This window comes from Aspergillus versicolor (assembly GCF_001890125.1).
Source record: "Aspergillus versicolor CBS 583.65 unplaced genomic scaffold ASPVEscaffold_3, whole genome shotgun sequence".
NCBI lineage: Eukaryota > Fungi > Ascomycota > Eurotiomycetes > Eurotiales > Aspergillaceae > Aspergillus > Aspergillus versicolor.
The window spans coordinates 2,738,265-2,760,025 of record NW_024467526.1 but is presented as its reverse complement, the minus strand read 5'-3'; the positions used below and the strand labels follow the sequence as shown (position 1 = coordinate 2,760,025).

Below are 21,761 nucleotides of genomic sequence, written 5' to 3'. Positions count from 1 at the left end.
CAACAAATCCAGATATAAGAAGACCCAGCAACCCGATACCTTTTAGAAAGGCACGTCCATATCGTTAACATCTTCCTCCTTCGCGGTATCTTTGCCCCACTGCTGCCCTCCTTCCAAAAGCTCCCTAATAAACTTCACTGCGGCGTCCAAGTAAGGTCTCTGACTCGGCAAAAAGTGGCCACCAGGATGCCAAACCACCTTACCCTCTTCCTCTGGATTCCCAGCACAAGCATCTATCAAAGCCCTACTCCTACTCTCTTCAACCACAGCATCCAACGACCCGAGCACGTGCAATATAGGCGTCTGAATCGGCGGGCTCTCATAAAACGCTCTATACCGATCCCCAGGTGACCGAAACCCACTATAACACAGCGCAAACTTAAATGCCGGATGATTCAACTTTGCAAATGATTCCGGGTATTTGAACCCCTCAACACCCGCTGAGAACGAAGCAGACGGCGCGAACTGCGCAAACGCATCCTTCCTCTTCGACCCCTCCAATAGCGAAACAACCATCGCAGCCATCGCAGCGCCCTGCGAAAACCCGATCACGCCGTCAAATGGGCCCTCCTCGCTGAGGACCTTCGCGATTGCATCGAGCCCATCCTCGAGACCGACATAGAGTGGTGGCTCGGCGGTGTTTGAGCGTCTGTACCATCCAAATGATTCAATTTCGCTCTCCTCCCCCGAGCCAGAGCCTTCTTGTGGTGTGTAGCCGGGGATATCCGCGGGGTTAAGGCGTAAAGGACCAGTGGGATATATAGCAGCAATCTCGTGGAGGGGGAAGGCCTTTGTTATATGCTTTATCAGGGCGCGGGATTTGGCGTGAAAGAGGGGTCCAGACTGGGTGTAGCCATGCAGCATAAGAAGTTTTAACGGGGGGCGGGCGGCCATTTTGGATGAGATCGACGAGAAACGCTGTTTATAGGGAAACTAAAAAGCGATAAGGCCACGAAGGGTAAATAAAAAGAGAGTATGACTTCGGTGAGGTGCCTTGGGGTAAATGATGTCTGAGGGTACAGTTTTGTCGTTGGTCTGAGCTGCAAGATAAGATAACGCTTGGCTGGGACTGACAGTCAATCCCGACAGCGAAAAGAGGACCACGTTGGACGACCTAGGTGAATAATGTTCGTGTACAGTTTTGCCAAACACCGATATTGCACTGTCAAGAACTTTGCTAAATCTCCTTAAGTTTTGGGGCTAACCATCCTCCCTGAGACGGGTATAGTAGTAAATCACGACTACAGCAGCAAATGGACCAACATGCTGTCTTCGAGTTTTTCCATATGAGCACGGATACGTTAGAAAGGATAGCCCGTCCAATTGCTTAACGGGAATACAAAATGATTGGCCGTCTAGCTTATTGCTCTAATGCCTACAGTTAGAGAAGCCACTGTGGACCCCGACCCCGGGGCCCCAGACAAAAAAGAATACAGGCTAAGCGTTGTTGACGGGGTGTACGGATACTAAGGTGGATGTGGATACTACATGCTACGCTTCCAGGATACTGAGGTGCATCACTGCATATAGGTGTACAATTCACTACTGCGCCTAGGAGTCACGGCTAGGGCTACTTACAGACCAAGTTCAGCAATCCCAAGAGAAATACTGACTCAGACGGTAATGGAGTCCAACGCGTCCGCTTGAGAGCACATGCCAAAAGTGATTATTCACCTTCGCCAGAGGAGGATTTGTCGCCCCTATGCCTTCTGGTATCTGAAATTCGCTTCGTTTGGCAACGGTTCCGGCGGACGCGCTCGCTGTGTACATCCCATAATGCGCAAAACCCAGTACGTTCGTTCAAACAACGATGTACAAAAGGAAAAAAAAAAAAGCATAAACACAAGAAGGTGAGAATAAACTGGTTTTTGACGGAAACAAAGCAATAAGTTGACAGAGTGTGGACCGATCAAGTGCCAGATATCCGGAACTCCCCTCAATGTGAAGAAAACGCTTTTTGGTATTGAACGGTGATGTGAGGTGTAAGAACATTTTTCTCATTGCCCATGAGTGTTGTAGGGGTTTCTCGCAAGGGGCGAGGATTCCATCTTCTATCTGATGTGCTTTCTCAAAAATATAGTATTAATCCATCATCATCGAAAAACGCCACGTTGCAATCGTCATCGCCCAACTCCGTTGTCGAGACGTTTACTTTCTGCGGAAAGAGCAGCCCTCGGTGAGACGGGCCTTACCACCGGTGGGTTGGCAGAGGACGGTAGAGCAGCCGGAGCACACAACGACGGTCTGGGCGTGAGAGAAGACGGTGGTGATGTTGAAGCAGCCGGGGCACTTGACGTCCATGAAGAAGGAACGGGGAGCAGGCACAAGTTGCTACTCGAAGAAAATTCCACCATTAGTTGTCGAGTACCACAATTATCCAAATTCGACGCCATCATACCTTAAGCTTGTGCTTGCGGGCCTCAGCCTGAGGGGTGGGGTTGAGAAGGTCGACCGCGAGAACCTATGTGAAATAAGTTATTAGCGAACCGTATTCTTGTATATTGACAGGATTTTTCATGACGCCGCGATGATGCACCGTGGAGCGACGGCGATGGCGACCACGAGAGCACAAAATCGATCGACATTCCACGTAGCTAGAATCAACGGGGGTCTGGGGAGAATAAAATAGTCGAATTCAACTTACCATCTTGACGAGACAAAAAAGTCGATCAGCGAAGAAAGTTGAGATGGAGCGCTGATGAGATGGCCGGCTTGGGTGTGAAAGCAACAGGAGAGGTCTCGTGGAGATGGCGAAGATTGAAGCGAATTCTCGACGGGGGGTCCCCAGCCGGCCCGTTTGGGGCTTCCGTAGGGTTCAGCCCTCGCTAACACTGTCCTTGCCAATTCCAGCGGGTTCTAGCAATGACCGCATAAATTACCTAATTACGTGCATATGTTGCATATCTTTCGCATAATTTCTCCGCTCGTGTCTGGAACACTGTACACCGTACGCATAATAATTAGTTATCGAAACATTTATTATTAATATTTTACTCTATCGCTAACGTAATGCGCTTGTACATAAGACATGATAAAACAATACGGGCATATAGCTGGAGCCAGCCCAACTCCAAAATATTTGATCCGCCAGACAAACTGAAGGCGAAATTTCTAAAAAGCAGTGGCTTTCTCTGCGAGGCTTCACATAGTTGATATGCGATTGGGTGCCTCAAGTTTCGATCTAAAGTGTCTTCTTGGACGCTTGAAGGACATCACCGTTGGCGGCCTGCTCTGGAACATACGGGTGCTTGATGGTTAAACACCAGATATCAATGTAGTCGCAGATGGTTGTAATAATGTCATGCTACTAATGTTAGCGGATCGAAATTATTCAATGTAGATTCGTACTCACCACGAAGCTTCCGTAAATACCAAGACCTAGGCCCAAACAGAGGAAAACAAACGCGGGTTGTCCAATGGTGTCAATAAAGGTTTTTGGCCAGACACCAAAAAGAGCACCGGCACTGTCCACCACAGCCAAGGCAAGAGGTCCAAGAAGGATGTTTGAATAAGGGAAATCTGCCTTGACCAGGTGGGCACAGATCATTCGACCAACAGAGTAAGCGTTGACCAAGCCGACATACAATGCAAAGGGAACCATATGGTTCTCAAGAATGGTCGGGTTGAGGTACAGATATGCTGGTACAAGAACCCAAGTCAAGACGAGAGGAAGGAGACCATACAGTGGCTGGAGGGGATCCTTGCCACGCTCCTTGCGAACCTGGACAACGTGCGCGATGCTCGAGCCTGTGGCGAAGAACAGCATAATCCCGCCGTAAATAAGATACCACTGCGTGAAGGGCATTTCATAGAGCTGCGCAGGAATAAACCCGAGTTTAGGAACGCCAACCGTCTCGAACATGGGTTGATGCCAGAAGCTTCCGCCCCCCATATATGCGGTGAATCCAAAGACAACGCAAAGCGTCAGCACGCCTTCGACAGGACCGGAAACAATCCCCAAGGTCAACACTTGCGTGTAGTACATGTCCCAAGTTTGGACGTAAAAGGTCATGGTAGCTATAACATCACATTAACATCCACATCATATCTAACCATGGGGTTTGCATACATCCAAAAAGAGTCAAAACAGTAGCCCACGACTGGCCGAGATTCATAATCGCAGCGAAAACTACAACTCCCAGAGCCGTGTTACACGCGTCAACACCTGCAGAGGCGCAGATTTCAGTCAGAGCGCCTCCGATAGAAGGGTTGTTTCTACTTACTGTGATCAAAAAGCTCGCCCAGAGGACCACTCTGCTTAGTTCTCCGCCTAAAAGGCGATGTTAGTGTCAATCCGCTATGAAGCCGGGAGCGGGAAATCGTACGCCTGGATGCCATCTACACCATCAAAGGTTTGGTACAAAAATAATCCAACGGCGCAACTAGCATAAACCCATGGCGGGCAGTCTTGATCGAGAGTCGGGCTGTAGTATAAGACGGTGAAGAAGTTGATCAAAACGAAAAAGAGGCCTGTTAAGGTAATCTACCGGCCAGGTTAATTGTCGCGCTTTTCATTCAAGGTCTGAAGCTCATTGAGGCCATGTTGGCACCCATCTATCTGCTCCATGTTGTCGCCAGGGCTTGGTTTTGACGCATAGGGCTGAGAGACTATATTGAACTTACAGCATTAGGTCTAAATAAAAGAAGGCTGTCAGTCGGGCCAAGCACAAGACACAACCAGCATTACTACTCACGCCATGCTCATAGGGAAGCACTTGATCACAAAGTTATTATAGAACGGCTTAAGGACATATCGACTTATAAGCGACAGGTCAACTCCCGCATAACGATAGTCCTTCAGGTTTGACAGCTGGTATTGCCGGATGTACACCATCTTGGCAGAGAGGAAAAGATGCCGCTTTTCAACTCCGGTGGATTACGATAAAAGGGTGTTTATAATAATCTTCTTTATGTGACGGGCTGGATGGTTGGGGGTCGGTTGATCTGTCCGCAGTCGATCCTCGCGGAGGGCGAAGAGCGCGACAAGGGTAGGGTAGGTATGTAGATAATAAACAATTCGAGCAGTTCAAGGGTAAAAAACTTGACGAGATGCGCTTCCAACAACAATCAATCAGGGAAAGAGAAAGTAAGAGAGGAAAGTTCTGCAAAGTGGTCGGAAAATCTCCCGTGGCCGCGACGCCTTTTGTCCAGGAACCCAAATGCTCTTATTTATGCGATACTTTTTTCTGCCGGCGGAAAAGCGCTCCTTGAGGGCGGCCACGAATACCGGAATACTTTTAGATTACAGGAAGTACGAAGAATGTCACAGAACGTCATTTCCCAGCGCTGGCCTACCAGATTCGTTTGTATTCGGCGTATGGGTGGGTATCGGCTGACCACGTGCTGGTACCCCCAACGAAAAGGACGAACTAAGTTGGGATTCCGCCTTTCTCCATGCAAGTGGAATGCCTTCAAGGTTAATAACACGCCGATCATGGCAGAATAGATTAGCTGGCAAGGTGGGGTGTCCCTGCAAATGTCCGTTGACAGTTATCCGAGGTTGCCATATGACGCCAAAGCGCGGAGTTACGAGTCTGCCTAATGTACGGGAGGATGGCTTGTACGCAATATCATTTGGTAAGGCTGGCGCCGCCGCTTAACGTTACGGGAACGTCAAGAAATGAGGCAGATGCATATAATTGTTGAGATTGGTGCACTAAATACATGCAGTGGGCAATTTCAAAAGCGCTAATATGCCATCTTTCATACACTAAACGGTCCGCCAAGTAAAGGTGGACAGAAACATCGATCTCGTCCCAGAAATGCGAGGACCCGAGGAAAAATCACATTCACTTCCTCCTGGCGGTTATGCAGACAAAGAGACTTCTATTACTCTGGGACGACTTACTGCCGTCACAACCAGCCAGCCCATGTCACTAGTATTCTTCCATCAAAGGGTCTGGGTTGTATTGGCCACGCTGCGAAGCTAGACTTTGCCAGATCGGTTCCAAGCTTAACCAACAGGGCTCCATGGCATCGGAATCAGAATGCGGCTCTGCATAGTTTGAATGAGCGGAACGGTCTTGTGCACGGTCTCGGCCCAGCCTTCAATGCCCCAAGATTGCTCTCGGCGGACCTTGCGCTCCTCTAGATTCGCAAACTGCCACAAGTGGTGCACCGTGTTCAGGTCCCCGATTTGGACGAACCAAGCGCCAACGCCTTCCATGACTTCGCGGCGTGCCTTGAGACCGCGGCGCCAATGAGTTTCCCATTCTAGGAGATTTCCGGGGTGGAGGGTATAAGACCGGAGCTCAAAAAGACCTCCCAGGCGGCGTGGCGGGGTTGTAGGCCAGAACGAGAACTCCTGCATCAACGAAGTTTTCTTGCTCTTGATCAACCCCTTGAGCTTACGGTCGAATTCAGGGAACTCTGGATGGCACGAAATGTTGTGAAGAGAAGCATGATAACCTTCATACCGTTGATACTCCCAAATATGGACTGCGGAATTATCATTAACATCAACCACAGGAGCCATGGGAAGGGTCGGGTAAGGTATAGATACCAAAAGTCTCGTTGTCTCCCACTTGCGTTCGCCAGCTTCCCACCAGATTCACACGGTTCTCTTCCGTGCCTGCCATCCGAGGGTACCACTGGCCAACAAGGTCAACATATTCGTCTACTCTGTCTGGTTTCACTTCGTGGAAGACGATGGAGTGGACGTATTTGCCACGCGCAAGGACTTGCGAAAACGAACGCTCGATATCTTTATCGAGCTGCTGGCCTTCTTTCGTTCCGTAAATCAGGGATGAGAGCGGCCCGCGTTTGGCAGATCGGTTGGCTTCTAAATTGTGTTCGTCTCCTAAAGAACGGTGGGTAGAAAGTGAGCCCAATGCTTGATTATCAAGAACATCGGCGGCATCAACGATGGGACTGTTTTCATCGCTCGCGTCGCCCTTGCGGGGGGCGGCAGGAGCGGTAGCGTACTCACGGAGGCGATCACGGGCAACAGGGGATGATGGGGCAGATGCAGAGGTGGAAGCAGAAGCACCGACTGACTGACTCTCTTGCTGCTCTCTCTTCTTGCGAGCTACTTCCAGGTTCTCGCGAAACTCCTTCTGACGTGCAACGAACTCTTCAGTTGAGTCGGGGGTGATGTCCCGAATGGAGGGCGCGCGGTGGACAGGGGCAGATGTGTGGAATGATCGAACCAGCGAGGACGCAGGCCGGAAGACTCTTGGGGTAAGCATGGCTAAGATGGATTCAAATGCGGTGTAGTCTCAACAAGCAACCAATACAGAGAAGTTGGGCAGATTGTAAAACAAAAAACAGCGAAGAAAGCGGGAAGGCGCGGTGCTGATTCAGAATGTCGGCAAACGGATACAAATGAGAAGCAGGGAAGAAGGGATCAACACCTATCCCGAGGTGGTAAATGAGCACAAGGGTGGAGGGGGTTTGAAGAGAGGGGAATATAGAGGACAAGGAGCAGGGATGGGATGGGATGACACGAGATGCAACAAAGCGGCCAAACGGCTGAAAGGGAGGTGCAACACAGCAGCAGTAACAGACGGAACCAGTAAGGAAGCAGCTCGCTCAGAGACCAGGATCAGCAGAGTGAGCTTCGATCGTCAAGAAGTTGGCTCTTCCCCAGAGTAACAGTCAAAGCTCATCCACGGGTAGTGGGAAGACAAGGTGCAGTGATAATTAACACACCAATGGCGATGGATGGGATGGAAAGAGGGGAGAGATTTGAGGGGAGAGTGAAAGCTGCAACGGGAGCTTGCCTCGAGCCAATGTGCGGGGAAGGAGTCTAGTGTCTTAGCTGCAGTTGTCCTCCAGGTTGACAATTTCGGTTTTGCGTCAAACAAAGTCGCTGCGAGGGGATCTCAGTGTCTTATATGGCCATTGTGCGACCCGTTAATAATAATTAGCAAACGAATCCAAGTTGAGATTGAGATTCTCCCCCTACATTCGGCAGATGGAGCTGTGTTCTGGTGATCCCCCGTCCAGCTCCTTCCCCATATCTATGACGACATTGACGGCTTTTGAAAAACTGGCTAGATGTACAGGTCACTTTTGGTCTATAAAAAAAGGATCGCCCTGTGTAAATAGACAGCTTGCGCGTTCTGGTCACGCGGGTTGTGGCCTCCTTTAGCAGCTGTTCCAGCTCCTGAAGTCATACCTGCGAAGGAAGACCGATTTACAGTATAATGTCAATCTTGCCTAAAATTGGTTTCTTTGAGGCTGGCCTGGTGCAGACTTGATGTGTAGTTGTTTTGGAGACTCGCCACTGTCGCACAGTTATTGGGTGTCGCAGCAAGATTGCCGCGACAGAATCAATTGCAAAAATAACTTGAATTCGTGGAAATAAAGTCTATTCTGCTGAGTTTGGTGTCGCTATGTCTTGTTCATTCTCGTTCGATCTCGATAAGCTTAGCAGCGCTACCATGTAGTTTCGTCGAGCAAAGGTACCCGGAGAGCATCCGACCGAATCAGGGAACGCCGGAAATTGCGGTCTTGGGTCGTTGGTCGCCACCCCATCATGAAGTAATCGCCCCTCCATCCGGACGCAAACTGGAGAGAAGAGTTGACACGACAGGATGCCCTCCGCGCAGCTGCCTCCCAACTCATTCAACCCCCGACCAGACACTATGAGTGACTCTTTAAACCCCCCTCTCTCGTACGAGGCCTCTGCCACAACTACTCATCGCCATGTTGCAACTACCCTCCCGCCGGAGGTCTCGTCGTGCCTCAAAAACACCCGCTTCGTATGTCCAGCCGATGCGTTTTAGTGACCCATCTTACCTGTCTGCTAATACCAACGCTTTTTATACAGCTCCATCTAGCAACATGTGATGGCCTTACTCCCCACATTTCTCTCATGTCCTATACGTACTTAGCCTCCACGCCTTTCGATCCGTACCCCACAATCATCATGACGACCAATTCATCTTCGCGAAAGACCACCCACTTGCAAACCAACCCACGAGTCTCACTTTTAGTACATGACTGGGTGTCACACCGTCCGCCTACCCGAGCGCCGAATCCTGAGGCTACTCGCGACGGCTCGCCACCACCCGCGGCAACCCGGTCATCTCTGGCTAGTCTACTTCTGAATTTAAATACGAGTGCTTTATCCAGCATCTCTACCACAATCACGGGGGAGGCGCGATTTTTGGATTCTGGTTCCGAAGAAGAGACGTGGTGTAAAGAGAGGCACTTGGAAAACAATACGTTCGAGGAAGAAATGAGCACGTTTGGCCAAGCACAACAGCCTGGACAGCGTCGACCCAGTATTTCTATCGACGATGATGTCCGGGTTGTCACCGTCCGAGTACGTGAAGGCAGGCTTGCTGACTGGAAGGGAGGTGTGAGGGACTGGCTTGTTGTTCCGGAGGGAGGAGAGTCCTCGGGCGATGGCCTTGCAAATGGCGTGGTGCTTTGATAAAGTCGGCTATGGTATTTCGATATGTATTTCAGGTTTTGCCGGAGCTAGAGGGGCATCGAGGCTTTGGGAGCATTGCGGGTTTAAACGCGTTCATGTTTGATTATGAGGACAAGTCATGGACCACGAAGTTCTTTCCAAATCTATTCCGTATGTTTCCGCATGCGCTTCAAGATTCCTGCACAAATTCAACCTAGCCAGTTTGCAAAAACCGTGGAACAAGCAGCATCCCGATTGTAAAATTGATTTGAATATTGATTGGCATCCATCGTTCAAGCTTATCACATGATTCGATGCCAGTGACGTACTGTAGATTGTTCCAAAGTACGCCCGCATCTCCAACAAACATCGCACATCTCCAACTCTCAATTACACCAATCGCACTGGCCATTGTACATTAATGCACAGATCCAATTTTCAGCCACCCTCGTCCCTATCTCGCCTACAGCCGCGAAAACCAACCAGGTCTACAAAGAAAAACAGTGCAATCCCAACTCCCATCCAGAACCATGCGGCTCGCCCACCTCCACTTCCCCGGCATAACCTCCTTCACCCGCGTCGCAAACCTCCAACAGTCCCTCACAACCCGTCTCCTCACACACAAGAAGCTTGTCCAGTCCCCCAACGCCTCAACACCACTACCACCTGACCCAACGATAATAACTTTCACCCCGAACCCAGTTTACACAACTGGCCGCCGCGACCTCCCGCCATCAAACACCTCGCCTTCCGCCTCAAAAACTCTTTCCCTACCTCCCGATCTTGAGCCGATACGCTCTCTTTTCTCCAAAAAATCACAGCATAATAATGACTCCCCGATAGCAGAATATCATCCAACCCTGCGGGGTGGGCAGACAACGTACCATGGGCCTGGGCAAATGGTTGCATACACCATTCTCGATCTACGGCGACTAGGTCTAACGCCGCGGTGCCATATTCGGCTATTGGAGAATAGCGTTCTTGATGTACTAGCGGGGTATGGCATTGAGGGGGCTATAACTGAAGACCCAGGGGTTTGGGTGCCCTCCCGGTCAGGCAGTGAGCAGCTACCCAGAAAGATCACAGCAGTTGGTGTTCATTTGAGGAGGAATATCAGCAGCTACGGGCTAGGATTTAATGTCACGGAGGAGCCGATGTGGTATTTCCAGCAGATAGTGGCGTGCGGGCTTGAAGGGAGGGAAGCGACAAGCTTGCAGGGGCAAGGAGTGAATGGTGTCTCTGTTGAGGAGGTAGCCGGGAAGTTTGTTGATGCGTTTGTGCGGAGGGTAAATAGTGACTTTGCTTGCGGGGGGAGCGCTTCAGGGGAAAATATTGATGAGGTTTACAGGGTGGAGGAAACGGACCTAGTAGATTAACTACACTTTCGGTGCGTTGTCGAGTGTAAGTTTGGAATGGGGCTGGTTTGTAGATTTACTGAGATGTTACAGTAGAACGATACTAAAGGATACACAGTACATTGTACTAATAGTTAAACAACCTTGGGTAGAAATGCGTACATGCAATGGGTACGCGTACACTGTCCAACAAAACAAAGAAAACAACTCGCTGCGTCCGACCAGTAGATGTGGTAATGGAACGGAAGCAATAGATAAAACAGGCAGTAGCAAATTGAGGCCGTATAAAGCGTGGTGATTGGATCAGCACGCTGAAGGTGAAACCTATCTCGATAATTGTTCTCGAGATGGGAAATTAAGACATTAGAATGGTGGTGTATCTAGGATGTCGAACTTATATACAACGAAGGGGATAGAAGCAAGTGAAAGAAAAATAAAATAAAATTGCAAAGGCTGAAATGCTGATTGCTGAGTCGTGAAGTAGTAGCGTCTCTGGGGCACGAGTAATGAAAATAAGCATTGTCGGGATAATATGTTGAGGCCAACGGGTATATAAAATGGTTCAAGGCAACATGTGATAGAGACGCGATCACTGAATGATACAGCGGCTCTGCGATACGCTGGCATTCTGTGCCTTCACCTCAAGGGCGACTTTGGCGGCTTCGTAAAAGGCCTCTCTGATGCCACGATTTTGAACAGCAGAGCACTCTGTCGAGTAATTAGACCATCCCATTCCTGGGCTCCTTGAAACTGTAGAATAACTTACCAAGGTACTTCACGGCTCCGATCTCCTTTGCCTTTGCCAGTCCTTGCTCGTACGAGATAACATTGGGGTTATCATTGAGGAATTCGTCTTTTCGCAAGTCACACTTGAGGGCTGTGAGAACCAGTTTCACTCCGGGGACGTTCTCCGAGATCTCCTCGATCCATTTGCTCGCCACATTCTCGAACGAATCGGGGCTGTCGACCTATGTTCCACAAAGATTTAGCCACGAGGCTTAGTATGTTGAGTGGCAACCTTACACTGAAACACAGCATTATGACATGCGTATCCTCATAGGATAGCGCGCGTAACCGATCGAATTCTTCTTGTCCAGCTGTATCCCATAGCGATAATTCCATGTGCACGTTGTCGACGAAGATGTCTTGCGATTATGAGTACCTTTCAAAGAAAAGTTGCGAGGAGGGGAAATACCATGGACATAATTCTCTGCGAAGCAAAAGTCAGCATCATCTCAGCATGTTGCCTGAGGGAGGGGCATACGAACCAAAAACAGTCGGTTCACTGTGTCGCATTGCTGCGGTTAATGCAAGAACAGATATTAAACGAAGGGGGAGTCTCACTAGACCGTTGGGAAGTACCTAAACGACAAACGTCAGTATATCGCATGTTAAATGTATTGAATACAGGAGATAGCTTACCCTCTGGTGAACACGTTCAAGGCTGAGGTTTTACCACAAGCACCGTCTCCTCTGGACCACTGTTAGAAGGCAAGAGCCAATATTTTCACGGTTTATTTGTATCACTGACAGCAGCACCATCTTGCGCCGAACAACTTTCTGGCGTCCACAGAACTCCATTTTGTCGGCGCGGTATTCGAAGGTGGGATCGGATTCGAGGAAATGCGAGAAGTTCCAGGGGGGGGGAGCGTGTTTGCGAAAACGGCGAGAACGCTGGCGGTATAGTTACGCGGCTATATAGGAAGGATGCAGTCGGATAGTATAGTGGTCGTAAAGCGTGTGAAGAGGTGACTTGGTGCGAATATGAGATGTCAGTGAAGGAGTGAAGAAATGGTGAAGACTGCGCCCCAGTCGTGGGCCGTGGAGGGTCGATGTCATCGGCCGAAGTTACCAAAGATTCCGGCGAATAGGATGATCGTCATCTGCCAAGCTGTCGCAAGATTTCGCTTCTTCCGGTGCCTGAGCCAGAGCAACCCTCGATCAGGCGGATATCATTATTCGATTCGAGCGGTCTTCGAACCGATTTCTCAGGATCTGGATCTCTCTTCTTGGTCCTTTGTAGGGTGCGATCATTTTATCGATCTCTTAGGCTTGCTCCACACCGTGGTGCCTTGCCTCCACCATAGCGTCGCGCCCTCGCCTCACTCAGCCATCCTGACCCTGTGGATTAATAGATCATCATCAATAGAGCATGCCAGGGGTTCTTCTGGCTCGGAGTTGTTTTAACACAGATGTAATCATCCGCAGGGTCTCTGGGTTTGATGGTACGTAATGGACGTGGCGGAATCGCGGCCCGGACCTAGAGTGTGCGTTTCGATATATATTTGCAGTTGCCGCGTAACAAGTCATAATTGCGCTCACTCAGTTGGCAACATGAGGTGAGCTCCAAACACCACCAACCAGGGAAGGATAGGCCTGAATAGAAGTTGAGGCCCTCAGCCGGTCTTGATTGTTTCTTTCATTACTATTGCTTAAAAATGTAACGTTCACAAAGCGCCCTGTGTTGTTGGACCCACACGAGGCTCGAAGAAGGCGGGGGCAGGAAGTTGCTGCCCCAGGCGCTGAATTGCTGATAGGCGCGGCGGGAGCTTCCAGTTCAGTTCACAGTTCACAGCTCACAGCAACACCAAGTCCTCGCTTATCAATACCACCGGGCTCCATTTCTTATTCGGATTATAGACCTAGAAATTATTCACATACCCTGCTGTGCCGTTATCTGCTCCCCTACACATTCTCAAGTCGCCCAAGATGTCGGATGACGATGATTTTATGCACGACTCTGATGAGGAGTAAGTACCGCCCGCCACGGCTCGTTATGAACAGCCAAAGAGCTCGTCTCACACATTTTGTTGCTAGATACGACTTTGAATACGAAGATGCGGACGAAGATGAGGCAGGAGACATCGGAATTGAGAATAAATACTACAATGCCAAACAGATCAAGGTGGATAATCCGGAGGAGGCCATTGATGAATTCTTGGGAGTACCTGCTCTGGAACAGGACAAAGGAGATTGGTATATATATATACTCTCTTCGGAAGCCGGAATCTGGATGCTGATGACTCTTAGGGGTTTCAAAGGAATGAAACAGGCAATTAAGCTGGAGTTTAAACTCGGGAGATATAGCGATGTAAGTTGGCCCTTGCCATGCTCTCTTCCTTCTGTTTACTTAGGCTGACTACCTAGGCCGTTGAACACTATAGGGAACTCTTAACATACGTCAAATCGGCAGTTACGCGAAACTACTCGGAAAAGTCGATAAACAACATGCTCGATTATATCGAAAAAGGATCAGATGACGACAAGGCGTACCAGTGCATGGAAGAATTCTATTCTCTCACCCTCAACTCCTTCCAGAACACAAACAACGAGCGGTTATGGCTTAAGACGAATATTAAACTGGCCCGCCTGTGGCTGGAACGAAAGGAATATGGCCAGTTGAGCAAAAAAGTCCGAGAGTTACACCGGGCTTGTCAGAGGGAAGATGGTTCGGATGACCCCAGCAAGGGCACATATCTACTGGAGCTGTACGCGCTAGAGATTCAAATGTACGCCGAGACGAAGAACAACAAGCGATTAAAGGCACTCTACCAGCGTGCTCTCCGCGTGCGGTCGGCGGTACCCCACCCTAAGATCATGGGGATCATCCGAGAATGCGGAGGCAAGATGCACATGAGCGAGGAGAACTGGGAAGAGGCGCAGAGTGACTTTTTCGAGTCCTTCCGGAACTACGACGAGGCGGGATCGATGCAACGGATCCAGGTGCTCAAGTATCTTGTGCTGACCACCATGCTGATGAAATCGGATATCAATCCTTTCCATTCGCAAGAAACGAAGCCGTACAAGAACGACCCCCGCATCTCTGCTATGACTGACTTGGTGGATGCTTTCCAGAGAGATGATATCCACGCTTATGAAGCTGTCCTCAGCAAGAACCCGGACGTTCTGGCCGACCCCTTCATAGCAGAAAACATCGATGAGGTCAGCCGGAATATGCGGACCAAGGCCATTCTTAAATTGATCGCCCCGTACACCCGGTTCACGCTCAACTTCATCTCAAAACACATTAAGATTTCGGTTACAGAAGCACAAGACATCCTGAGCTTCCTAATCCTCGACAAGAAACTAAACGCCAAGATCGATCAGGAAAGTGGCACAGTCGTGGTTGAAAGTGCAAGTGATGTGGACCGACTGCGGTCCCTGGACGAGTGGAACGAATCCCTACGAGCGCTCTGGCGAGTGACTTTGAACGATGGCGATGGATTCAAAAACGACGATGTTTCGCAGATGACCGGCATGGGGTTGAGAGGGCCCTCACTCTACCAATCGGCCTTTGACGATGATGTTGCTCCTGCAGGTCTCCTACGCCCCGGCGGCCACCGATTCCGGAGAGGGGGAAAGGGCAGCAAAGCAGGACACGGTGTCAAGGCTGGCGGTTCGGGGCTGTTTTAGGCGGGGGCAATTAATAGACAGGGAAGCAGGAAAAGAAGGACACGGATTTTGTACGAGAGCCAGTAGCGGTACTACCTTTCTCGTACTTGGTAGCTGGCCGAATCATGGGATTGCAATTGACCAGAATCCCTGATGGCCGCGCGCCTGCATAAACTGGAAGAAGATATCGTTATTGAATCATTCATCCTGCTGTGTGGTGTTGTACCGTGTCCGCAGTGTACATACAGTAATACGTACGAATGTACTGCGTGTTCTCAACTTTCCTCACACACCGGGAGAGTTGAGAGTTGAGACTTTGTACCAATGGTGCAAGCGTTGACACTGCATGCTGCACAATGAATGAATCCGCAGCTCCTAATGACCTGTAGGAACCCACCAACGGGCGGAGGAAGCGTGAATTGCCTGTCCGTTTGCTTTCGCAAGTCACAGAACGATAAAATAAACCACGCTCATTCGTGGGGATGAGATGCATGGTCAAAAACACGACAATCGAGGCTGCAGCTGTAGACTGGTGGGACTACTCTGCTGGAAACTGGAAAAAGGAACGAGTGGAGGGCGATATTACCTCCCGGATCCTTGGATTCCATTATTTCATTCCAATTATTTGTTCTCCATTCTGCGGCGTGCGCAGTCTCCAGCTCCGTGATACGGTGATACCACCCTTCGGTACTGTACTCTTGTAGAATGCGCCAAAGGTACCAAATGTACTTTTTTTCTAAGACTTCTTTCTTCCCTTTTAATTTCTTTCTTTCTTTTTTGAACCTAACTGGCCAGCAAACAACCTGTCCCCAGAAGAAGAAATATTCGGAAGACGAGTCCAGTCGGCTATTGATTGCCAGGACACCTCAGCAATCAACATTTTAACGATGTTGACGCTGCTGCCAAGGAAGGCGGGTCGAGCATGTAACATTGCAAAATACCCCATCGGATGTGGAGTGTGCATTGTGGGCAATTGACAATTGGCGTCCTGCCATCGAATGGTTTCCGTCTGTCTCCATTTTGGCACGAACGCCTCCGATTGTTCTTCTCCAAATTGAAGATGGCGGTCACCCTCCCGAGTGCGCCAAACCGCGACGTTTGAAGTGGACCAAGATAAGAATAGGTACTTACGGCGAATCGCGGATGGGGAAAGCTCCTCAACGTTCCAGCGCTGAGAAATTGGAGCTGCGCGAGCCGAGAGGGGAGAAGGTGTTGGTGCATGATGATCAGCCGTCTCAGTCAAACTAATGCTACGGTGTACCCGTCCCGTCCGTTGCGTTGCTGTCCACTTTCCTTTTAGCTAACGCTTCAAAATTTCACGGCCCCGAGGTAGACGAGAGAACAATCCTCCTGTTTGGGCGTCGTCTCTGGCATTATTTGGATCGGAACCTGAGACCCGCGAGCATAAATTTCTGTACTGTACCTTTGCTTGCGCGAATATTGAAGAGGCAGAGATCTCCGTTGTAGCAAATAAAACCAGCCATCTGTGATCGACGCCCAGCTGTATGTAAAAACGACTAAAAGGCGGGAATAAGCAAAAACTCCCGGGATAAACCGAGGCGCCACAGTCCATTGAGTTGTTCCAAGGTACGATCGGAGTTGCTGTCGCGGATTCCTCAAGCTGAGTGAAAGAGCCCAAGCAAAAATGTACATGCTAAACGAATAGGAAACGGGATGTTCCTCGTATGCAAGCCCGAGGACGAAGGAAAAGAAAGTATTGATACAGGCAGGTACAGGATACGGGCGGCGATGGTCATAGGGTGATGAGACACCTGTCCGTCGTTTGCATATTTTTTGACTTAAACTTGAGTAAAAAGAAGAATGGTTCGGCCGGGGTTTCCGAGGTGGCATATGCAAGGTGTTTCTAGCTGGATCGAATCTCAAGACCTCAGCTCCCGTCGGTTTGTCGACAGGGAGCAAGGACCGATTTGCTCTCAACAACGGGAAATTTTATCCAGAGTCCCAGACAGATTACTGTGGGTGCCCACGAGGATGGCAATTGGCAAAAAATGTTGGAGTTACCCAGCAGAACGGTCCAGAGACAGTGCCACTGTTGTCTGATCCCGCTCCATACTAGGATTGGTTATAGCCGGAGATCAAATGGGGTCTGGTGGTGAGTGCAGCGAGAAAGGTTTGATGGGCGAATTGACTGTTGAGCTTGAGCGGATGGTTTCACGTTGCTTTCTTTGAGCAATGTATGACTATTGAAAGCCTTGCGCCGTCATTTAGTCTGTTCGCTAGCTCGGTGACGAAGAGAGCTAACGAATGTCAAAGAAATCCGTTGATTCTCAACCTCTGCTGCTAATTGTGGGCTGTCAGACGGGGTCATGGCAGAAACTCTGTTTGGAGGTCTTATCGTTTCTTTACTCTGGTACGCGGTGCTCACTCCTTTTCTTATTTGCCCGCGTATTATTTGCGTGGTGGTTAGCCTACGTTAGCAAGAAAAGGAAAAAAGAGGCAAACTGCGTGGGAAAGGCGCTGGGGCCTGATTGTTTCCTGGGATCGTGCCTTTGCAGTCTGGCAGCTGGCTGCTCCCCACCTTCGTAAATAATATGCAGCAACTGCATGCAAGCCGGGTCGGAGCACGACAACACAGTCACGGAGTCCCCCTCGATACCTCCGGAAGTACCAGTCGCAGATTGGGAATTATATTAACCTGCAGTGCTAAGCTAAGGGCAACCGCCGCGAGCGCGCGGAGGACAAATTGGGGGCGAGAGAAGCTCGGTTTGAATGCGTCTTTCTCTCTGACAAGGCGTTCACTGTTCAGAAACAGAGCATGGATTCCCTGGCTCGAGGGATTCGGATCTGAAAGCCAGCCATCTTACTCGCAGTCTCCGACGAGTTGCAGGACAATCGGCCCAGTCAAACGTGTTGCTGTGGGCGGAGATGTGGTCGCTTTCAAGTGCAGCACATGAGAGTTTCTTTCTCTCTCTCTCAGTCAAGGCTTGGAGATGGTGATCATAACGGACGTGACTAAGATTTCAATTCCAACCATTACTTCCCAGGATGGCGAGGGGTTTTTTGACGATGGGGAAGCATGGAGATGGCGGAGTGAGGTCTGAGCACAAGCAAGGACGGGCTATCACTGGCCCATCGCGGAGGATTCGGCATTTGCCCGGTGACCAAGTGAATAACAAGAAAATCATGGAGATGGATGACAGCATCAGCGACGGGAATGAGGATTGGGGACGCAGGCGGAAACGCGAATATGCGATCGATCGTGCCCCGTATCATATGTACAGTATTTCTGCTCGATCTGGATTATCCTGGACCAGAGAGTATTTGGTAGACCCACAAGCCTTATCTGGCGTGACTGCTTCAATTGTGCAGAGTGACGCTGCTGGAAGTGCTAAAAGCGCTGGAATTGCAGCAGCTCCAGCATGCCGGGTGGTTTGAGGTTGTCACTTGCCCGTCAGTGGTCTTTTTTCGCCTTCTGTCTCCCCGCGAACTTCGGCTCAAGTCTCTCTTCACTCTTCACTCCATATTAACCCGGGCCATCGTCCCATCTCTTCATCCCTCCCCCTGATCCCTGCTCCTTCTCGCCTGGTCTCGCTTGCTCCATTAGTTTGTTTCTCCTGCCTGGATCAAAAAGGTCAGAACCGCCCTTTCTCCCCACCTCTCTCCGTTAGTACATACCCGAAGATATCGATATCTTGCTCCCCGACACTTTTTCGGCCCTTCCAGCCAGCTTCACGCGAGGTCTGAATCCATATTCTTTCATCCTAAGCCTTGATCTCTTTTTGCTGTCATTTGTTCTTGCAATACTTCCAGTAGAGTCGGCGGGGGCACCTGTCACTGGGTGGCTGCAGTGTCACATGCTACTTGGTAGAGCTGTCTTTCAACTTCTTTTTCTAATTCCTTCCAGCCTTGTGGCTCTTTCACTCCATCCCCCCCGTTTATCGTTGTTTAGACCCAGCCATTACTGTATCATCCGCTCATCTATATACTTGCTGTCGTCGGAAAGCGCCAGCCCTGGTTTTTTATTGATGCTAAAGTGCTGTATGAGCAGGGGTTTGCATTACTACAACGACAAGATCAATATTGAGCGCGAGAGAAACGAGGCGATACCAGGTTGAGATAGCGCCCGAACGATGTACCTTGAGTGATAAACTTTTGGATCGCTCGTACCCGACGTTGTTACCCCATCGACCCCCGCCGAACGTCCCACCTGAAGAGGGCAGTTTGACCTCACCTTATGCGATGTCCCTATCGGATATTCCTAGGAATCACTTTGATCCCTTAAATCACTTTCCACCTAGGGAGGAACATTTTTCTGGCTATTTCTCTCAGTCTCTGTCTCCGCCCGCGTTCCTTAGCCACGGAATTTCCCAACTGTCAAACGCCTTCTACGCTCATCATCCCGCTATTTTCAATATGAACGCACTATCGCAGGAAGAGATGGAGCGATACCAGGAGCTCTCCAACAAATATGAACCAGAGCTCCCAGTAAGACATCCCGTCCTTAAAAGTAGTTGTTTCGCACCTAACTGACGCCGCACACAGGGTCCGCTTGTTTCTCACAAACAATCCACCAATGCAATTGCGCTGGATTATGCGAATGCCGACCCGGCTTTTGCCACGAAAACAACCGTATGATCTGATCGCTTAACAACGCAGACTGAAACCAACTCTTACTAAGTCTTGCTCTAGGCACTGGCTGTTACACACCCGCATTCGCGTATCATGAAAGGAGATGGAAACTGTGGCTGGAGAGGTAATGTCGAAATCCTGCAAATGAAGATTAAAAAACTTACGATGTCCAGCGGTGGCCTTTGGGTACTTCGAGAATCTCTTCAATTTACGCGATCCCATGCAAGTACATCGCGAGCTGGTACGGATCAAATCGTTGAGCACTCTTCTCGACCAGGTCGGACAGGACGAAAATCTGTATGAAATATTTGTGGACGCCACAGAGGAAGTTTTTGGGAGTATATCGGGCGCGATTGAACGCGGCGAACGGGATGATTCATTTCTTATTGAGCTCTTCAACGATGAATACAATTCGAATGCGATCATCACCCATTTCAGAGTCAGTGAATCCTTCAGCCCTGAGTTTATATTATCTTTGCTCTCTCCCTTCGGACCCGATGATCATGTTTCTACGGCTAACGATGGTTGGTGCTCTGAATGCAGCTTCTAACCAGCGCCTGGATGAAATTGAATCCCCATCGCTACGGTGCCTTCCTATCTATGCCCTTAGACCAGTACTGTTCAACGCGAATAGAGACGGTCAAGACCGAGATTGACGAGGTTGGTCTGCAAGGATTGGTTGATGGAGTAATTGAGGGATCCGGACTTATGGTGGAAATTCTATATCTCGATCGAAGCGAAGGCGACGCCGTCACCTCGCATGTGCTAACTCAGACGAGGCCAGGAATTGGGGCAATACGCCTGCTATACCGACCGTAGGCCAGCTCCGTACTTTTGTTTATTGGTTATTGCCTCTAACACGAATATCCAGGGGACATTATGACTTGCTATACGGAGGCGAACCGGCCATGAACATCCAGCCAGTCGTCAACTTACAATACGCTCTGTCTTCGGATTATGAGACTCATTGGGACACTAATGATCTCGGGTTTGACGTGAATTCCAGCTTGATGGCCATCCCCAATTTGATGATGGACACCTCCTTTGCGATGGCTCCTCCAATGTCTCAACCTCCCTCAGACCCTTATCGGGTCTCACCACCCCAGGAAGTCTATCAACCTCCTGTGCATACACCCCCACCCCCACCAGCAGCGTCTGTCACCCCCCCGCAGCCACAGATTCGATTAACTGGACCACCTCCGATAATGAGCTCATTACCTCCTCGGTCAAACGACGGTCCCCAAATACGGCTGAATCCGCTCGTCATGAAACCCAACCTGAGTCATTCACTGCCAGTTACCGCCCCTTTCAAGAAGTATGATTTCCAATTTCTACACTTTGATACGACCCTGGACTAACGTCCCAGCAGCTCTCCCTACAACCAAGCCCATTTCCAAAACTCAGATTTTGAACCAATCCACTGGGAGCCTCACGAATCCCGGAAATAATACCTCCCGATTATTGGGGGACCTCGTTACGACCTATTTGATGCGCCCCTCGCAATTTTTTATGACATGAAATGCATGACCTCACCCTACAAATTACACCAATTGGTTTCGGATAACAGGAGGACTACCTCCTGTGATGAAATGTTTTGTTGTTGCAGAATTGCTTTTCGCCAGTGGTGAAATTGAAGTCTCAAGCGTTCTTCCATGAGCAACCTTTTGCGTGTTTTATATCGTGCTCTCTTTTTAACCGTTCACTGCGTTTCCCATTTCATCTATTAGCGAGTGCTATGTATGTTGCATAGGTGTGAGCGCGATTTGATCCCAGCTTGAGCTTTCAAAAGGACCCACTAATCAGAGTGTGAGGATCCTTTGATTTCGGCAAAATGACAACCACCCTTGACGTCTGTCTTTGGCCGCCTGGCATCGTAGATATCCGTGTCGGCGTGTTCATAGTTTTTCACTCTTTCCTACGGGCACATGAATCGGACTAAAGACCCACAACTTCGATCAAGCTCGTTATAATCTGATATTTCATTTCACATATGTGCATTCTTGCATGTTTATGTACGAACCAAATCCTTAAATGGCAGTGTTGATAATCGACTCTTATGACCA

At 49.6% G+C, this 21,761-nt stretch overlaps 8 protein-coding genes across 8 annotated transcripts; 3 read left to right on the top strand and 5 right to left on the bottom strand.

The window, feature by feature from the left end:
- Positions 1-42: 42 nt before the first annotated feature.
- On the bottom strand, positions 43-894 carry ASPVEDRAFT_27328 (alpha/beta hydrolase; the record flags this gene model as incomplete). The annotated part of the gene is made up of 1 exon (XM_040810005.1): positions 43-894. One exon carries the CDS (start codon positions 892-894, stop codon positions 43-45), a length of 852 nt encoding a protein of 283 aa, XP_040666376.1.
- A 927-nt stretch (positions 895-1,821) lies between these two features.
- Positions 1,822-2,667, bottom strand: ASPVEDRAFT_40151 (40S ribosomal protein eS27). The gene is made up of 3 exons (XM_040812067.1): positions 2,645-2,667; positions 2,399-2,461; positions 1,822-2,331 (listed from the first exon to the last, which is right to left on the bottom strand). Exons 1-3 carry the CDS (start codon positions 2,645-2,647, stop codon positions 2,149-2,151), a joined length of 249 nt encoding a protein of 82 aa, XP_040666375.1. The 5' UTR covers positions 2,648-2,667; the 3' UTR covers positions 1,822-2,148.
- A 301-nt stretch (positions 2,668-2,968) lies between these two features.
- On the bottom strand, positions 2,969-5,159 carry ASPVEDRAFT_40149 (aminoalcoholphosphotransferase). The gene is made up of 7 exons (XM_040812064.1): positions 4,695-5,159; positions 4,624-4,633; positions 4,326-4,483; positions 4,224-4,270; positions 4,070-4,165; positions 3,353-4,017; positions 2,969-3,304 (listed from the first exon to the last, which is right to left on the bottom strand). The coding sequence occupies exons 1-7, from the start codon at positions 4,832-4,834 to the stop codon at positions 3,182-3,184; spliced, it is 1,239 nt and encodes a 412-aa protein (XP_040666374.1). The 5' UTR covers positions 4,835-5,159; the 3' UTR covers positions 2,969-3,181.
- Positions 5,160-5,953: 794 nt separating this feature from the next.
- ASPVEDRAFT_51759 (NIPSNAP family protein) lies at positions 5,954-7,187 on the bottom strand (the record flags this gene model as incomplete). Its single annotated transcript, XM_040814525.1, has 2 exons — positions 5,954-6,438; positions 6,503-7,187. The coding sequence occupies 2 exons, from the start codon at positions 7,185-7,187 to the stop codon at positions 5,954-5,956; spliced, it is 1,170 nt and encodes a 389-aa protein (XP_040666373.1).
- Positions 7,188-8,588: 1,401 nt separating this feature from the next.
- ASPVEDRAFT_128389 (uncharacterized protein) lies at positions 8,589-10,737 on the top strand (the record flags this gene model as incomplete). Its single annotated transcript, XM_040806540.1, has 3 exons — positions 8,589-8,709; positions 8,730-9,342; positions 9,888-10,737. 3 exons carry the CDS (start codon positions 8,589-8,591, stop codon positions 10,735-10,737), a joined length of 1,584 nt encoding a protein of 527 aa, XP_040666372.1.
- Positions 10,738-10,960: 223 nt separating this feature from the next.
- rho3 (Rho family GTPase RHO3) lies at positions 10,961-12,402 on the bottom strand. The gene is made up of 7 exons (XM_040815411.1): positions 12,248-12,402; positions 12,139-12,189; positions 11,985-12,001; positions 11,912-11,926; positions 11,740-11,861; positions 11,483-11,684; positions 10,961-11,424 (listed from the first exon to the last, which is right to left on the bottom strand). Exons 1-7 carry the CDS (start codon positions 12,295-12,297, stop codon positions 11,306-11,308), a joined length of 576 nt encoding a protein of 191 aa, XP_040666371.1. The 5' UTR covers positions 12,298-12,402; the 3' UTR covers positions 10,961-11,305.
- A 1,023-nt stretch (positions 12,403-13,425) lies between these two features.
- On the top strand, positions 13,426-15,129 carry ASPVEDRAFT_128380 (putative COP9 signalosome subunit 2 (CsnB); the record flags this gene model as incomplete). The annotated part of the gene is made up of 4 exons (XM_040806538.1): positions 13,426-13,466; positions 13,534-13,692; positions 13,747-13,807; positions 13,864-15,129. 4 exons carry the CDS (start codon positions 13,426-13,428, stop codon positions 15,127-15,129), a joined length of 1,527 nt encoding a protein of 508 aa, XP_040666370.1.
- A 4,179-nt stretch (positions 15,130-19,308) lies between these two features.
- ASPVEDRAFT_127186 (OTU family ubiquitin thioesterase) lies at positions 19,309-21,146 on the top strand (the record flags this gene model as incomplete). The annotated part of the gene is made up of 7 exons (XM_040806432.1): positions 19,309-19,554; positions 19,612-19,698; positions 19,759-19,822; positions 19,872-20,137; positions 20,242-20,513; positions 20,570-21,013; positions 21,068-21,146. The coding sequence occupies 7 exons, from the start codon at positions 19,309-19,311 to the stop codon at positions 21,144-21,146; spliced, it is 1,458 nt and encodes a 485-aa protein (XP_040666369.1).
- Positions 21,147-21,761: the final 615 nt, after the last annotated feature.

What these genes read in the sequence shown, in the direction of transcription:
- ASPVEDRAFT_40151 (XM_040812067.1), bottom strand. An exon ending in CCCGCAAGCACAAGCTTAAG is followed by an intron (nt 2,332 to 2,398) that starts GTATGATGGCGT and finishes TTCTTCGAGTAG; the next exon opens with CAACTTGTGCCTGCTCCCCG.
- ASPVEDRAFT_40149 (XM_040812064.1), bottom strand. Translation starts at nt 4,834, where the DNA reads ATGGTGTACATCCGGCAATACCAGCTGTCAAACCTGAAGGACTATCGT. An exon ending in GGTGTAGATGGCATCCAGGC is followed by an intron (nt 4,271 to 4,325) that starts GTACGATTTCCC and finishes ATCGCCTTTTAG; the next exon opens with GCGGAGAACTAAGCAGAGTG. An exon ending in TGTTTTGACTCTTTTTGGAT is followed by an intron (nt 4,018 to 4,069) that starts GTATGCAAACCC and finishes GTGATGTTATAG; the next exon opens with CTACCATGACCTTTTACGTC.
- rho3 (XM_040815411.1), bottom strand. Translation starts at nt 12,297, where the DNA reads ATGGAGTTCTGTGGACGCCAGAAAGTTGTTCGGCGCAAGATGGTGCTG. An exon ending in CGGCGCAAGATGGTGCTGCT is followed by an intron (nt 12,190 to 12,247) that starts GTCAGTGATACA and finishes ACAGTGGTCCAG; the next exon opens with AGGAGACGGTGCTTGTGGTA. An exon ending in TCATAATGCTGTGTTTCAGT is followed by an intron (nt 11,685 to 11,739) that starts GTAAGGTTGCCA and finishes TGTGGAACATAG; the next exon opens with GTCGACAGCCCCGATTCGTT.